The 16,738-nt window shown below is 57.4% G+C and overlaps 1 protein-coding gene across 3 annotated transcripts in view; it reads right to left on the bottom strand.

Moving 5' to 3' along the window:
* WNT3 (Wnt family member 3) overlaps positions 1–7,405 on the bottom strand; it is a 51,520-nt gene extending 44,115 nt beyond the window's left edge. For 2 of the 3 annotated variants that reach the window (XM_038546998.1, XM_038546997.1), the window contains exon 1: positions 7,167–7,405. In XM_038546998.1, coding sequence (XP_038402926.1) covers positions 7,167–7,246 — 80 coding nt within the window. In that variant the 5' untranslated portion in view covers positions 7,247–7,405. The remainder of the gene's footprint in view (positions 1–7,166) is intronic. The other variant, XM_038546996.1, reaches the window with a different exon arrangement.
* Between the last annotated feature and the right edge of the window lie 9,333 nt (positions 7,406–16,738).

Below are 16,738 nucleotides of genomic sequence, written 5' to 3'. Positions count from 1 at the left end.
TGGGTTTTGGGTTTCAAAGCCGCGGTGAGACTACATGGGAACCAAACAGCAATAGAAAGATGTCAGGTTGCCACATGGGTCAGCGTTCATAGAGGGAATCCAGATGTCACCACAGCAAGTGACTGAACAGAATGGGGGCTGCCTGTCAACAGTGCAGAAGTGATTTTGTAGCTTTAGCAGTTGAATTGCGGGGACCCTCTGAGATGTTGGTTTAACGTGAGGATAGCAAAGTTCCTCTCCCTCTGATACAAGCCTGACCCTGCCTGGAGAACTCTCTGGATCTAAGGCAGCAATCGTGCCCACATAACACAGGTTGTCTGGCACTAAAGAACTCGGTTTCAACCTCTGAGCACAGAACCTGGTCCCTAAGTACCCAGCCCGCGGCCTGCTGAGAACCAAACGTAAAAGGAACGCACTTGAAGGAAGGATCCAGAAGCGGCAGTGGGATAGGGCCCTGGTGGGAAAGTGTGGACCTTCAGGAGGATTCTAGAAACCCAGAGTGGGTCAGCTATTCACCTGCCCAGAAGCAGGGAAGAGGGGAAACGGTGCTCCTCCTCCCTAGGTGGTCCTGTTTCCCAGCCCCCCTGGATGCCAGACTCCCCTGGAGGAGTCCCCGGGGATGGAACTCTGGCCTCTCTTTTTCTCCACCTCCTCCAGTCTCAGAAGCTCCTTCTGCTCTCCTGGCCTCATCTCTCCTTGATAATAGGGAATTCCTTCTCTGGCAGCAGGGAGAAAGGGGGACTGTGCCTGGAGTGTGGGCAGCTATGGGGACTGGCCTGGAGGGGGAGGGGGGTAAGAGTCGATCCCCCCCGCTGCCGCACCACTCATAACCCCCCCCCACCAAAGAATGTAATTAAGCAGCAGGCCTCTGCCAGGAGCCAAGCTTTCTGCCTTCCGTCTATAAATCACCTTCTGAATCATCTCTCGGCTCCTGGAGGAGCAACTTCTGTGCTCGGGCTGGTCCAGGCGGCCCCAGTGCCACTCCCACTGTGCGCCTGCCTGACCCCCCCCCCCATCCTGGGCCCAGCCCCAGGTGGCTCCAGGTCCCAGCTGGAAATGGCAGTGGCCGCAAGAGCCCCACAAACTGTGGGGTGGGAGGAGGGCTAGAGGAGGCTCCAGTGCCCTCTCACCCTACCCTTCCTGGGCAAGCAGAGAGCTGAGGTTAGGTTTGCCTGACCTAACTCCATCAAGTTAAGAATAAACCTGTAGTTGGGGCATCTGGCTGGCTCAGGAGGAAGAGTGAGAGTTGGGCTCTTGATCTTGTGAGTTCAAGCCCTGTGTTGGGTGTAGTAATTACTAAAAGAATAAATAAACTTAAAAAAAAAAAAAGAATAAAGCAACAGGCTCATGGTCACCAGTACCATGGATACCAAGGATAATGAGGCAAGTTGACCTCTGAAGATAGGAAAACAGGCCAGACCCCGAGAGGCTTCTTGGAAGAGGCGAGTTTGGATGGAGGACTTCAATGGGTCAAAACAGCTTGCAGACGGCGGGTGCGAGTAACATTTACCCAGTACTTTCCGTAGGCCAGGCATTGCTCTAAGAGCTTTATGTGCGTTCACTCACTGAATCTTCTCTACAACCCCTGAGGCAGAAGCAGTCACTGTTCTCATCTTATAAATGGGGAGACTGAGGCTCAGAGAGGTTAACCTGCCCTAGGTTACCTACGTAGCACGTGAAAAAGCCACACGTGAGCGTGAGCCTGGCTGCCAGGTTTGAGGGAAGTGTGGCCAGGAGGTGCAGGCAGGCTGGCCCGGCAGGAGTGGAGCAGCCAGCTTTGGGACTGAGGTCAGGCGGGGCTTCGGAAGTCAGGCTAAGCTGCCTAAGGCCAGCTCTGAAAGTCTGAATGGGCCCTGCAGGAGTGGGGGCCGGAGAGGGCAGGGGAAGAGGACACTGGGGCTGCCCTTCCCAGCAGCGATGTGTCTGTCCCTGTCACTGCCTTGGGAACTCCGAGGGGCAGAAGGGATCCCTCAGGGGAATCAAGGAAAATGAGGCCAGGCGGGAGGCGGGGACTTGAAGCATAGAGAGGAAAAGGAGCCCATTCTAGGTCCCACAGCCAGTGCACCATGAACTCAGACCCGAGTCTCCCCCCTCAGCTCTAACCACTTCTTGGCACCCAAGGAAACACAACACAGAACACCAGGATGGCCGTCACCTTTGCTGGAGGGGCTAGGCATTACCTGCCTCCCCACCTGGGACAGAGGTAGAGAATGTCTTCCCTCCCTGGTGGCTTTAGAAAGATCCTGAGGTGCACAGCAAGGTGCGTGGAAAAGGCTAGAAGACCAGGTCCTCCTCTGCTCCTGGGCTCGCCACATTCTTAGGCCAGGAAGATCTTCCTTTTTCCCCACTCTCCCTGGAAGCGTCTGTTAGCTCCATCCTCCTCTGAGAAAAGTCACCTCTCCTACCCTGACCCCAAGCTCCTTGTCTCCTGCCCAGACCCCATTGGAAATCTAGAGAAAACCCTAAGGTCGTAGCACCCTGCCCCTATCTCATGTCCATATCACCTTCTCAACTGTCTCTACTGTCTTCTCTCAATCCTTCGTCTGTCCAAGTCCCATTCAGGTCTTTTTGACATGAAGTTCTGTAGTGAGGTGGATTAGAGGCGCCTGCTTGGCTGTCTACTCTTTGGAGATTTCCACCTAGGCACCCCCCCCCCTCTGTCTGCCTCCGTTTCTCCACCTTATCAGTCATGGAGCATGCACCCAGATGCCAGAGTGTGGGGGCTGGTGGGGTTGGTTGGGTTTGTCACAGGAAAGCTGGAGGAGGGAGTGTGTCCACCAAAGAACTTGGCGCCGAGTCCAGCTCCTGACTCTTTCAACCTCACCCTCACCTCCCCCCCAAAAGGTCTCCTTACCAGGCAGCTGTCTCAACCCAGGGTCCTCAAGATCCCTGGGGTGGGAGTGAGGCTCAGAGCCCAGACTCCACCCATCGCTCACCTCTTGGCCCCGGAGCTGTTGAAAAATGCACTGAGATTCTGGGAGAACTTTCCCTGACTGCTGCGTCTTCCCCCGTGCCCCTTCCCCTGTGCTAAAGTAGATTCTTCCAAGAACAGAACTCAGCTCCAGGCTCCTGGTATTATGATAACATTTGACCTGTTTTTGTTTTAAACAAAATGTGGTCTCATCAATAAGAATACCAATAGACCCGCCACCAATTTCGCTCCCCTGGGACAGCAAGCCTCACCCACAGTGGGTGGGAGGTGGGGTGGGCAGAAGGCTTGTTAACTCACTTCCAAGAGACCTGGATTAATTTCCCCCACCACATCCCCCCAGGGAAAGACCTGCCCTGGAAGGGAGACCACCCGGTTCAAGCCTGGCCATCCGATCTGCCCATCTGTCTGTCTGTCTGTCTGTCTGTGGGATCAACAGCCTCCAGCCAGCTCAGCTTCTCGCCAGCCCCAGCCCCAGCCCCAGCCAGCTGTAATTCCTGCCTGTTACAAGTGTTAACACCTGGCCTGGGGCCTTCCTCCCCCGCAGTCTCCAGGTGCCTCCTTGGGCCCGGCCCACTGACCCCCACGGGGTTTGACTGAACATGTTCACAAGCCTCTGAAAGGCGGGTGGAGGTGGGAGCGGGTGGGGGAGGCAGCACGCAACTGACAGATAGGGAAACTGAGGCAGGGCTTGGGGCAGCCGCTCGAGTGAGGGAACGGGTCCCAGGATGGTGGAAAGAGAACTCAGGTGTCTTATTTTCCAGCTCACTGCCCTTGACTTCTGCAGAACACTTTCACCCAAGCTGTGAGGCAGGACTGCCTGGTGGAGCTTGAGCATAAGAGGAAACAGAGCCCCAGGTGGGTGGGTCACCCAGAGGCAGGTGGGCTCCCGACCCCCAGCATAGGCCCCTTCCATCGGGGCCTCTGTCTCTGGAATGTAGCAGGCCCTAGGATGGGCCCTCATAGGGGAGTTCATTTTTCCCCCAAGAAGGAGAAGAAAGACAAGTTCCTCCAGCAGGCGCTAACTGGGGCTGACAAGAAGAATTATAGAAATCAGTGCTGCTGTCACAGCTTCCTGTCCCAGCTCCACCACTACCTGGCTAGGAAGCCCTGGAGCACATCTCTTCCTTCCATGAGTCTCTGTCTGAGGCCCTTATGGCTCTACCTTCTGATCTGCCTTTTCTCAGGACTGGGGCCTGAGGAGCACAGGCTACTGGGGGTTCGAGGTGCCTTTCTTGAGGGGTAGCGTGGACAGAAATCTCAGCTAAAGGATTTCCCCTGTAAATCCCTCCTGGGGAATGTGTGAGCTGGGTGGGCTGAGGAGGGCAGGCTGTGCTGGACTCAGACGCTGAAAGAACTGGATTCCGACTGACTGCCCTGGAGGCAGAGTGGGAACAGGAATCTGAGACCCATCCACTCTACGGTCCCTGTCCCAGGCCCAGCCCCAGCTCTAGGAAGGGGACTTACCCTCCACCCCAGTTCCAAGACCAAAGACAAATGGCTGAAGAGGGGAGGGCTGCTAACTGCAGTCCTTTGGCAGACAGGATGAGCTCGTGCCAAGAAAGGCTCTGTACCCTGCCCCGACACTGCCCAGCCTGGGACCCGAGGTCAGCCGTGCCCTCTGCAGCTTCCCTCTGTCTCCTGCTGGACTGCCCCTCCAGGACCACGGACACCCACCACGCACCCAAGCTTGGGATGTCACCCACACCGGTAAGTCGTAGGTCTGCAAACCTATCCATAATCCTGGGCCCAGCCAGTCACTGGCTGTTGAGGACGGGGTCACAGGCGGACCCAGACACAGCCTCGCACTCATACTTAACAAGCACAATCAGGTCATGGCCATGAGCAGTGATACACATGCACAAAGACAGCTGTGGGGCTTTCCCCTTACACTGTCATGAAGGCATGCGCACACACGCACGCACACACGCACACGCACACACAACACTCACATGCCCAGTCATGAACATAGTCATGCATAGTGTCACAAGCAGACACAGGGGCTGACCTGTACGTGGGCATAGACACTTCTAGACTTTCTGTCTCAACACACACATACACACACATCCTAGAATCAGTCACTTGCTGACACTTGTGTATAGAGACACAGCACACCCGGTCACAGCCATGGATCCCCCAGCTCACCTGAGTTCACATCCACGGTGGCCCAGGTACAGGCACAGACTCTTCCATACTCGGAGACGTACTGGTATACAGTTGACACTTCTTATGATCATAGACCTAGAACACCCTAGACACACACACACACATACACACACACACACACAGCCCTCTCTCTGCTCAGACAAAGCAGCATCCCTGTCTCCCTCCAACCCCCGCCAGCCCCCAAACAAGCCATGTGTCCAGCATTACGTTAGAGGAGATGTCCTGGCTTTCCAGGTTTTTCCAGCATCTTCCTATCTAGATAGTCCCCCCCACACAACCCTGCCCCAGGAAGTGCCCTCCTCCAGTTAATAGGGTAGGGCACCTGGCCTCTTCCTCAACCCTGCAGCCAGTGGGGCTCCAAGCCTTCTCTCCATACCCTCCCCCTACCGGTCCCCAGGAAGGCAAAGAACAGCATGGCCTTGGCCCAGGGACGGAAAGAAGGTCATTAAGGGCAGGGATGGCAGGATTGGTTTAGGCAGCGGTCTTTCCCCCAACAGGCACAGCCCCCAACCTGGAATCCCCGGCTGCCCCAGCCACCCTTTGGACTGCTTTATGTACCGGAGGCCCCAGGGCCAGCCCAAAGCCGCGGGAAGGATGGGCTGGGCAGAAGAAAGACTTTCCCTTGGGTGTATGTCCTGGTAGCAACTCTCAGCACCCCCTACGCACAGACCCTTGGCCATGCCCGGTTCCTACCCCCATCCCGGCCCCCAAATGCTGCTACCCCCAAACAACTGGAGGCAGACTCAGGGTGTGGCCCCGGAATCATGCTGGCTCGGCTCCCCCTACCCTGGGCTGGGGAGGGGGTGGCAGCTCAAGGAAAGGGGGACACGCAGGTGGCACTGCTCCCTGGTGGCATTCCTTTCTGACTTTCACCTCAGGGGCCACAGGCCCTCTTCTCACTCATGGATCCCAAATTCTTCCTCCTCACCTCCCACCCCCCAGGCCGAGGCTCTCCTACGTCCAGGAGGGTAAGATTCTTTAATTAAAGTTTTCCGGAATGCAGGGGGCTGGAGACGGAGGGCAGGCGGGGTATAATTTAGAGAACTGGTTTCAGTGTCTTTCCCCTCTGGCCTCTGGGACCTGCCGGGGGGCGGTGGGGCTGCTCGGAAAACAAGGGGACTCCGTGGAGCTGGGGCTCCCGAAGGGCTGTTTATTCGTTGGTCGGTCCCCCCATACACGCACACCCCCCCACACACACCGCGCCTGGTTTCCCAGCCTTATTTACTAAAAATGTCTTTTGTATCCACATTTCTCGGGGACGGAATTCTCCTCTTCCCTCTCTCCCTTTCTCCTCCGTCCTCGGTTTTCCAAAAGGAACGAATTTGACATGGAGAATTGGGTTTTTGGTCAAAGAACAGACCCACCCCCCTCCCAAACAACTACATTTTCAGAGAACCCCCCTTTTGCCAGGATGGACAAACAAGAAATGAATAAAATCCGAATTCAATGGCATCTCGGATCAGCAAATACCATATTCACTTCTGAGGCTCAAGATTAATCTAGAGCAGAGTGGGGAAAATCTGATGAAATCCATCCCCCGCCCGCTCCCCTGCCCCAGGGATCCCTGAAGACCCATCGGGGTCTGAAATATGAAGGCAAAAGGGGGTTATTGTGGGGAAATCTCTTGGTGGAGGCGCCGGCGGAGATGGGGGTGGCAATGAAGGAACAGGATGATTTTGCCCATGAAGACCCCAAAATGGAGAAGAGGAGTGGCTGGGCCCCAGGGACAGCGCTGGATTTCCAGAAACCCAACTGCAGGCAAATGGAGGGTCTTCGGGGCCCCCAGATTGGGACGGGTGGAGGGTTAGGATTTTAAGAATCAGAGACCTTCTGCGCCGGGGAAAGTCCTCCAGCCTCTGCAGCGAGTAGCAGGGAAAATGGTGATTATCAGAAAAGCCAGGAGTTGGATTCTGAAGGCGACACCAGCAGAAAATCCAGGAGGGGTGGGCGAGTGGGGGGCTGGAGGGAGGCAAGGAGAAAGGAGCCGCGGCCCACCCGCGGCCGGCGCCCCCCACCTCCCCGGGACCCGGCGGAGAAATCGGGCCGCGGGCGGACAAGAGGCGAGTCTTACCACCAAATTGGGTAGCCGGCGAGGACCCTGGTGCCACAGAGCAGGAGGCCGAGGAGCAGCCCGAGCAGGTGGGGCTCCATTAGAAGCGGCGCCGAGGAGGAAGTTTGCCCGCGACCATGAAGAGGGGGAGCGACGCCCCCAATAGTTGGAACAAAGTCCACTTGAGATTGGAAATGACTTTCGGGCTTGTCAGAAGCGCACCTCCACCCGCAGCCGCCCCCCTCCCGCGCCCAGCGCGGAGCAGCCGGGTTTGAGGATGTCAGCGAGCAGCCAATCAGCGCCCGCGGCCTAAGGTAAGAGATGAGTCTGTAGTTCAGCCTGTCAATCACGCGCCCCTCCCGCCCGGCCCACGAGTCGGGCTCGCGGAAGGGCATCGCCCAGCAAACTTGGGCAAAGCCCGCGCCCCGGCCCCAGTGGGAACTTGGGGGGGAGGGGCGGCACGTCGGACCCTCCGCTGGCCCGGGACCGCCGCGGCGACCCCCGCCCCCGCCCCCGCCAGGTTCAAGACGCCGGGGCTTGGACGGGGGCGTTCACGTGGTGCCGGCTTGGCGTGGGCATGGATGGGTGGCTCCTGTTCCCTCGGGGGGCCGTGACCCCTTTGGACTTGGGCGCGTGAGGAATCGAGAGTGGAAAGCACACGGATGTTTCCAGAAGCCTCGCTGGGGCAGGACAGGATCCGAGGGGCTCGGAGGGGGCTGGGAAATACAACCCCTCCCAGCCTCCAGCCTCCGGAGCCCGCGAGCCCGCCGGCCACTCGACCCCGGCCGCAGGAGGTCGCTTCCCGGGTGTCCGGGAGGCGCGCAGAAGGGTCCGCGGAGGCTCGAAGGTCTGGCTGCGGGCGGCGCCGGGGGACGGAGCTGAGTGTCATTTGAGTCTTTTGTCAGGGATCAGATCGGTATCGGGACCTCCTGCTGCCTTTGCATTTCCTGCAACTGACACCGGCGGCCAGTTGCATTTCCTGCTCGCGGTGCCAGGTCACTTTCTCCTCCTCGAGGGGTTCAGGCCCGGCGTCCGGCGCGGGTCACAAGCACTGCCCACAGCCCCGTTTGGATCTTCTGGATGAACCGTTTGGGGCCAGTGAAACGCAGCAGCCCTAGCAGGCAGCAGCTGGGGTCCTGGAAGACCCTGCTGCCCTCCAGGACACCCTCTCCCCAACTCTCTGCCTGAGCTCCCACCTGGTGTTCGGTGATAACGGGCCCTTTCCCTGTGTGGAAGCCAAATGTATCCAACACCCCCACCCCCCACCGGAGGAACAAGTCCCACCACGGCCCCCTGGGGTCTTTCTGTCCTCTCCGTCTCCAGAGTCCAACAATTAGGTCTCAGCCCTGAGTGAGATGGAGGTGCTGAGACGGAGGCCACTCTTGCGGGACTTGCCCCTGTCACCTGGGCGACCTGCTTCCCAAACCCCGCTCCCAGGCCACCCACAGCCCCAGAGGCACTGGGGACCCTGGGGCAGCCCTGGGCCTGGAATGAAGAAAGCAAGGCCAGTGATGGGAGGCAAGGGCAGAAAGGGCAGCAAAAGAGCCGCCCCTGAGTCCTGTAGAGCGCCTGGAATGGTGGGCCCTCTCTCCACCAGGTGGGGGGCACGGCTGGAGGAAGTCCAGGCCAGGGGCCAGACATTCCCGGCCTTTGATCTGGGCCACCCGTGCCCACGGCTCGAACCTGCTGCCCCTGCCCATCCTGAGAGCCCTCTCCCTACATGGCTGCTGTGGGCGCGGGGAGCTCGGGGAACTGGCCCCGGGGCGCCAAGGGTCGGGAGAGGCGCCTGGGCTTGTCGTGGCTCCTGCCGCGTTCCTAGCCGGGTGCTCGGCTGGAGGGGTGGGGTGGGGGGAGAGATGAAAGAGAGGAGGGATGGGGGAACAGGGAGAAACTGAGTGCAGAAAGGAGAGAGAGAGAAAAACTGAGAGACACCAGTATGGAGGAGAGTAGAGGGCAGGGCGGGAGTTGAGCAGGGGGAGCTGGAGGAGGGAAGAGGAAGAAGGAGGGAGGCTGAGAGGGGCAGGAGGAGCAAGATGGAGAGAAAGCCCCAACCTGCCCCAGAACAGCGACTGGGATGACGGCTGCAGGGATGGGGATCCTTTAGAGGTGCCCCTGTGCTGGGCTAATTCTGGGATGTCTTGTTTCTGATTCACCTGGAAAGAGGGTCACAGGGGGTTTGCCATTATCACTGCCCGTGGGGCCCCAGGGTCCCAGCGCTAGGGATAGAGAGCCCTCCACATCCCCTTCGTGGCCTGCTTGGCCCTCCCGTGTTCCGTCCGGCCAACGGGGAGTCTCCACTGGTTTTCTGATCAGAGGTGCCCGCCAGTTCTCCACTCTGCCTGGTAGTTTGGGAAGCTCCAGAGCCCGTACCTGTCATTCTGAGAGCTGAGCAGGGCTACCTGCCCTGGCCACCAAGACACCATTGTGGATTCAGTGAGGCAGGAGCTGGACTAGATGACCTCTTGGGGTCATTTCTGGGCCCTAAGAGTCCATAGGGGCCAGCCCTGGGAGGTGGGGGCCAAAGATCCCCGAGGCTGTAGGTGGGCTGACGGTTGGCTGAGACATGCCCAGCCAGTCACCCTGGGCAGCTTAGGCAAGACTGGTCATTCTCTGAAGGGAACTTCTCCTAATGCCTTCTCCAGAGAGCCTGGGAACACCCGGAGGAGACCCAGGTCAGGAGCTTGAGGCAGGGAAGGGAAGAGAGGCAGGGAAAGCAGTGGGTGGAGGGGAGACTCCGGACTCTTGCTGGCCTGGCCGCACAGCCTGGAGAAGTAAAGGAGGGACTGGCAGGAGGTGTGGGAACCGGCTAGTGGCCCTGCAAGGGCCCTGGAGGATGGAAGCTCGTGGGGATTTTCCCCCACTTGAAAGCTCCCCGGAGGAGGGGATTCCTGAGCCCTTTCCCCTCCCCTGCCAGGTGTCCTTCCTTCAACACAGGCTTAATTTCCTTCCTCCCGCCCGCCCAGCGCTGCCGGTGGAACACAGACACGGTCCCTACCCGGGAGGGGGAGGGCGCCCCCGCGCCACGTGTCCCGAACGGAAACACCCTCCGTCTAATAGGCACCCCGAACCGCAGGGTGGGTTGCAGTCGATGGGGAAAGGGTTAAATTCACTCCAAAGCCAGCCGGGGTGGGAGAGGTTGGCGGCGTCGGTGCGGTGGAGGGTGGCCTCTAGAAAGAGGGCAAAGACGGCGGGGAGGGCCGGGGGCCTGGGGGCCGAGGGCTGGCACGTGGGAAGCACTGGGTGCTGGGTGTGTGCCCGTCGGGGCCCTCGGTGCTGCCGAGCGCCCGCCCGGCCCTGTGCCACCCCCGCCTCTCTCGCCGGCCCGAGGTTCCTTTTGATGTGCGCCCCCCCGGAGCGCGCAGCCGGCAGCTGTGTATTCAGCGCCGCTCGCCGTGCCCCCTGCCGAGCGCCGCCTAGACAAAGCCGAGGCGCCCGGGCCCCCGCCGCCCGCAGGGGGCTACCCGTCTGTCGCCGGGAGGGAGGAGGAAATCTCCGATCCAGCGCAGTGCTATTCATTTTTTTGCTTGGAACGTGCCCGAAAGCTGCTCGGGGCCCAGAAAGCTGGCGCCCAGACCAGCCTGGGGAGGATGGAGAGAGAGGGGAATGCTGCAGGGGTGGGGTGGGGTGGGGTGGGGTGGGGTGGAGGGAAGCAGCAGGTGCCCAGGTCCACAGGCCTAAGAGGACGCGGGGAGCCGCAAGAGGCGGCGCGTGGGGGCTCCGCGGTCGCTCACCGGGGAGAGGGGGGCTTTTAACTTCTCCTAAGAGCTCTGAGCGAGCTCCCGGAGGCCACTGGAAGGCCGGACAACCCGAGGGCACAGCCTGGAGGCAGGCCGTCGCGTGGGGGCGGGCGCCGGAATTCACTGCGCAAGGTTCCTCTGCACTGCCCAGCATAGAGGTAGCGTCCTGGAACCTACCAGAAGCCGGCATCGCGCACGCACAGAGGTGAGCCGCAAACGTCAAGGGAACAACAGAGGCCCGGAGCCTGCCCGCGCCGCCGTCGTCCGGCCCTGGCGCGCCCCCTGGCGGCCGTGCTGATAGCAAGGCAGGAAGTCGGCGGGCGAGGAAGGGGGCTCTGCACCCCCACCTGCACCTGCACTGGCACCCGGGGGTGGGAGGGAGTGGGGGGGGGACCCGGAGCCTGAGATTTTGTGGGTGAGCAGCCGGTCTTTGGGGACCCACGTTAAGTAGGCGTCCTCTCGTGAGCGAATGCCCTTAATCTACTTGGCAATCCCCGAGCTTAGCCGAAGATAAGGTGTGCGTGGCTTGGGGCTCCCTCACCTCCCCACCCAGGTGGCTCCCTCGGGAGGCCGGGCGGGCCCCAGATGCAGGACGCAGGACGCGGGCGGGCCGGGGTGGTGTGAGGTCTGGTAGGCACCGCCTGGCGGGAGCCCTGCGGCTGCCTCAGCTTTGTGTCGAGATATGCGAGGCTGCAGACGGCAGGGTGATGTCACCGAGTCCTTGCCAGCCTGGCCCACCTGCACCTCGGGATCACAGGTGCCACCTGTGGCGACGTGAGGGCTTTGTCCTGTGGCAGTGATTCCTCTGACGCTGGTCATCTCCCGGGTTCCCCAAGGGCGTTTTGGAAAGCGACGTGGGGCCAGCATCCTTTGGGAGGGGAGGGAGGACATAAAGGAGCAGGCACCACTGGCCAGCTGCCTATCGCTGAGCCTCCTCTATTCTGTGGGAGGTGGAGATAATACTTTATATCTCATAGGGAGTTGTCAGCGTTAAATGAGAACGGTGCTGACAGCCTGCCAGACCGCGGCCGGGAATAATAAATATTGGGTTTCTTTCTTCTCTCTTAGGGGCTGAGGAACAAGCGGCTCTCTTGGGTTGCTCCTTCTGCCCCAGTCAAGCCTCAGCTAAGCAGCCCTCCTCAGGTACCCAAGAGCTTCCTCCAGAAGGGTTTATCCAGGGAAACCTTGTCTGATGTTCCAACTTAAGACCTACCTCACAATCGCCCTTCCAGAAGATCCCCCTTACCGCTAGCTGCTCCCCAACCCAGTCCCTCTTGGTCCCCTATTCCACTTTATTCTTCTGCACAGCCCTTAACACTGACCTTATGTTACAGACGTTATATGTCAAAAATGTCTGTTAAATTGCTCACTTAGTGTCTAGTTCCTACTCTAAAATCAAAACTCTGTGGGACTACCCAAAGTGCCAACACCCAGATCAGAGGCTGGCATGTGGTAGGTCCCATGTAAACACTGTCAATGAGTGTCTACGAGAGGTAGGGTGAGAGGAGGCAGGGACTGAGGCCTCAGAGGGGCGGCGGTTCCTTATGGCCCTTCGGGGTCCCCATAGTGTGTAGACATGGACCCCCAGAGCTCCCCATTTACCCCACTCTGTCTTTTGGCTCCTGCTTCCCTCTCAGAGGACACTCGCACTGCCCCAAGTGGGGTGAGATCAGGAGTTGGCAGCCTGTTGGCATCTGAGGCTTGGCGGCCCTCCTGTGCCCTTCCCCATACTGCCAGCGCCCCCTCTCTGCCACTCTTTCCCTCCTTCTCCTTCCCTTTCTTACCCTCTAAAGCCGTCCACCATCCCCTTTATGGTGCCTTCAGCCTCAGAATCCAGCCCGGAGCCCCCACCCAGACGGGGCTGGCCTGCCAGGAGAAGTGATCCTTCCCAGGGAAGTAGAGCCAGACCTTAGTGTGGCTGCCATGGTTTTTCTTGGTATGGACTCTGGCTCCCAGTTTCCTTCAAAACCAAGATAAAAACCATTAAGATTCTTTCCATCTCAGGGGTCTTTTGGGGAAGACTCCTGTGGGGCACATTAGGGAGATGGGACAAAACAAGCCTGCTATTATTTTTGGAAATGGTATAGAAATTTCTGGCCAAATCCTGGTTTGTACCCTCCAGAGCCCTGGCTGCTAATTAGCTTCCCCCACAGACCAGTGCAGTCTGCAGTGGCTATTTCTGGAATCTCAGGATGGGCTCTGGGTCCTGAGAGCCTAAACACATGGCTAGAGGCCCAGTGGGCTGGCAATGGGGTCAGAGCTGCCTCACCAGGAGGAGCACGGGAGCAGGTGGCTGTGGCTGGGATGGGTATAGGCAGGTCCTTGAGCAGACCAGGGGCACCTGTCTGGCATTGCCCCACACTTGGCAGAGCTCATCTCCTTTGCTCTTTCATGGTGGCTCCTGGGTAAAGCCTGACTGGGGTTTCCTATGTGCGCTGGGAAGACCCTCTGTGTGAGTGGTTGTCTTACAGCCCACATCTCTTGCCACCACCATAACCCCATGAATGCCAGCTCTGCCTCCTACTTCATGACACTGGGCACATTACCTACCCTCTCTAAGCCTGCTTCCTCACCTGCAAAATGGGTATAATGCCTGCCTCAATGGCTGTCGCCTATTCAGTGGAATGATGTCTGCAGTGTCTGAAACGGCACCTGGGACATGTTAAGAGATCAGTATAGAGATCCTTCTATCCTTTTATGACAGTCAGCTGCTGTTTCTTGGACCTCTGGAAGGTAAAGTCTATGCTGGTGGTCCCTTCCTCCAGGCTGAAAGAGGCTCCCAGTCGCTTCGGGTATCTACCCCTCCCTCACCTGGCTCAGAGATCCATCCTGATTGGTCTAAGCTGATGATCCTTACCGGAGATTGGTTTAGAGCTAGGCGTGTAACCCAGCTTTGGTCAATGAGTCCTCCCCTGAGGGGAGGTCTGCTGGAGGGTGCAAAAGGACTTCTGGGGAAAGGTTTTGGGGTCTTTTAAAATGAAACTAAGAAATATCCCTTTTTCCTGCTTTTGGACATTGTGTCTGGGTGGGATGCCTGGAGCTGCAGCAGCCATCCTGTGACTGTGAGGGAAACTGCCTGAGGCTGAGGCTGAGTAGTGGAGGAAGGACATTGCAAAGAGAGAGAAAGAAGCTGGGTCTCCAACACTGTTGCTGAGACATTAGCTTACCCCTGCGCAGTCCTGTTTCAGACTTTCTTGGTATGTGAGATAATACATCGTCCTTGTTAACAGGCCACAGTCCTCCTCAGTGACATTTGGGCCCTCTTGCCTGGAGTATCTAGTGTGGCGCAGCTAGATCAAGTGCTGCCGATTGACTCACAGTTGAGTTGCTCTAATTTATGGGCTAGTTTAGGCTTCTTTCTCTTGATTTGGGGGTTTAGCCTGGATGGGGTGGGGAGGTCACAAGTGCTCCTGGAGCTGGGAGACTTGCTCTGAGACAACTGGGAGGGAGAAGAGAACCACAGAGAATGGTGCAGGGGTAAGATGAGGCTTAAAATTAATCCAGAAGATACTTCCATCCCCTGCTGCCTTGTCCTTTTTCCTGAAGAAACTGCAGCTCGACTGCTAATGGGTACGAGTGTATTTTGGGGTTGATGAAAAGGTTTCAAGATGAGCCCATGGTGATGGTTGCATGACCTATTGAATACTACAAACCACAGAATGGTATGCTTCAAGATGGTGACTTCTATGGTGTGTGGATTATATCTCCCCTTTAAAAAAAGAGGGAAAGCAAGCTGGAGCTCAGCTGCCTTCTTCCCACACTCGCTCCACCTGTAATCACAGCCCTCCTTCCCAGGCCTCCTCAGGCTCCCCGAGGAGCCCCCTCCCACACATCCACACAGCCCTTCCCACTTGGAGGTTGTGTGCTCTGGTGGAAGGCTCCTCTGGGGACCTGGGTAGGAGGGGGGCTACATTCTTCCCTGCTCCCCCCATTTTCAGGCCTCTGGGCTCAGTTTCACCGTTTTATCCACAGGGCCGGGATCTCCTAAATTAGGTCTGTCCCTACTGGCCAGCTAGCCTGGGGGGTGTGGGGAGAAACTTGGGCTCTGGGATTAGGAGGCATTTCAAATCCTGGTTCTGCCACTGTTTTGCTGTGACTTTGGACAAGTTATTTGGACCTCTGTGTGCCTGTTTTCTTTATCTGTCAAATGGGTATGCTAATTCCACAACTCCCCCAGGTTAAATGGAATAATCTACCCAGAGAGCCTCAAGCACGAGACCGTAAATGCTGGTGCCCTAAGACTTACTATAAACTTGTGACCACCCCCCTCCTCAATGGCAAAATCTTGACCAGACTGTCTAATGATTGAGGGCCAGTGGTGATAGTAATGATGCTCCCAGATCTCCTTTGTTGGGCCTAAAAGGCTTTCTTCCCCCTCATTCTCACTGACCCTTACCTGGACCCTCCTCAGGTTCCCCCCCCTTTTTAATCTTTTTTCTTTTTAAATTTACTTATTCATGAGCGACACAGAGAGAGAGAGAGAGACGGCAGAGACATAGGTGGAGGGAGAAGCAGGCTCCACGCAGGAAGCCCGATGTGGGACTCGATCCTGGGACCCCAGGATCACGCCCTGGGCCAGAGGCATGTGCCAAACCGCTGAGCCACCCAGGTGTCCCCCCAGGTTCCCTTTGCCTTTTGTTCTGCACATCAAGATGGGGCGCTAAGATGAAAATTCATTTTCTGAACCCCCAAGTCAGAAAACGTGGTGTAACCAAAATATTTTTAATTCAATCTTATTTTATTTTATTACTATTATTTTTTCCTATGCCAGAGTTTAAGAAAGTCTGAAATATTTGGCCACAGGTTGGAATTTGGAGAGCATCTCCATTGCTAACGGTAATGTTCCTGAGGAGCTGGAGAGGACCATGGGTGCCCCTCTAGATGAAGCATAGTATCTAATAGCTTGGAGTCACACAATGAGAAAGCTCACTTATTCACATTCCCTATTCCATTCTCTTTCACTCCTTTTGAGTATTGTCAAGGAGAAAGTCTGTTTGGTGCTAAGATGACGCTAAGATTCCTTTCTAATAGAGAAGGTCACACATTCAGAGCCTTTGAGGGGCCACGGTATCTGGTGAGAAGGAAATCACATTGTTGAAAATCACAGTAATCTGACATTTCCTCTTTAATTGAAGTTATTAAGAACAAAGCAAATCAATTTTTTTTTCAAAGCAAATCAATTTAAAGAAAAGTGTTAAGAAAATAGCAGTCCAGGTACTAGGGGGTAAATGTGGCCTGGAAACACCTGGAGTCTGGAAGACACTGGATCACGGGCATAGAAGAGCTGTGTGCTTGTGGTCAGGGTGCCCTGCAAGTGCCGGCCTGTGTGGTCAGGGCATCTTCTGGTTGGCCAGGTGAGCCTGCGGGTGAGGCAGGCTGGAGCTGGAAGAAGTAGAGAAGCCTCGGAGTTGGATCTGGAAGCCACGCTGACCAAGAATGGAGATTTACTCCCAGCATCTTCCCTACCTTGATGTGTCAGATGGGAAGCCCATCCAGCCTTATGAATGTGTTAGATGACAACAAGGTGGCCCAGCCCCAGGCCTCTGTGACACAGACACTCAGGGTGGGGGTAGGAATGGAGGAAGAAGCTGGGGATAAAGGCCCTGGGTCACCCCTCCAGTCTGGGCCTGACAAGGTTTTTGCATGGAGGCGGCAGAGAGCTTTGAGGTAGGCAAACCAGAGCTCACAAGGTGTGCTGGTCTCAGAGAGCCCCCTGTTCCCTTCCTGTAAAGGGTATAAAAAGCCACAGAGGAGGGAGAGCAGAAACCTGGGTTCTAGGCACTCCCTTTGCTCCCCCCACCCCCCCCCCACCGGCCTACCTGTGTGTTCCCAGGCAAAGCACTTACCCTATGTGGG

The sequence above is a fragment of the Canis lupus genome, chromosome 9, assembly GCF_011100685.1.
Source record: "Canis lupus familiaris isolate Mischka breed German Shepherd chromosome 9, alternate assembly UU_Cfam_GSD_1.0, whole genome shotgun sequence".
In the NCBI taxonomy this organism is placed as follows: domain Eukaryota; kingdom Metazoa; phylum Chordata; class Mammalia; order Carnivora; family Canidae; genus Canis; species Canis lupus.
The sequence above is the reverse complement of the archived record's forward strand: the minus strand, read 5'-3'. Positions and strand labels throughout refer to the sequence as shown.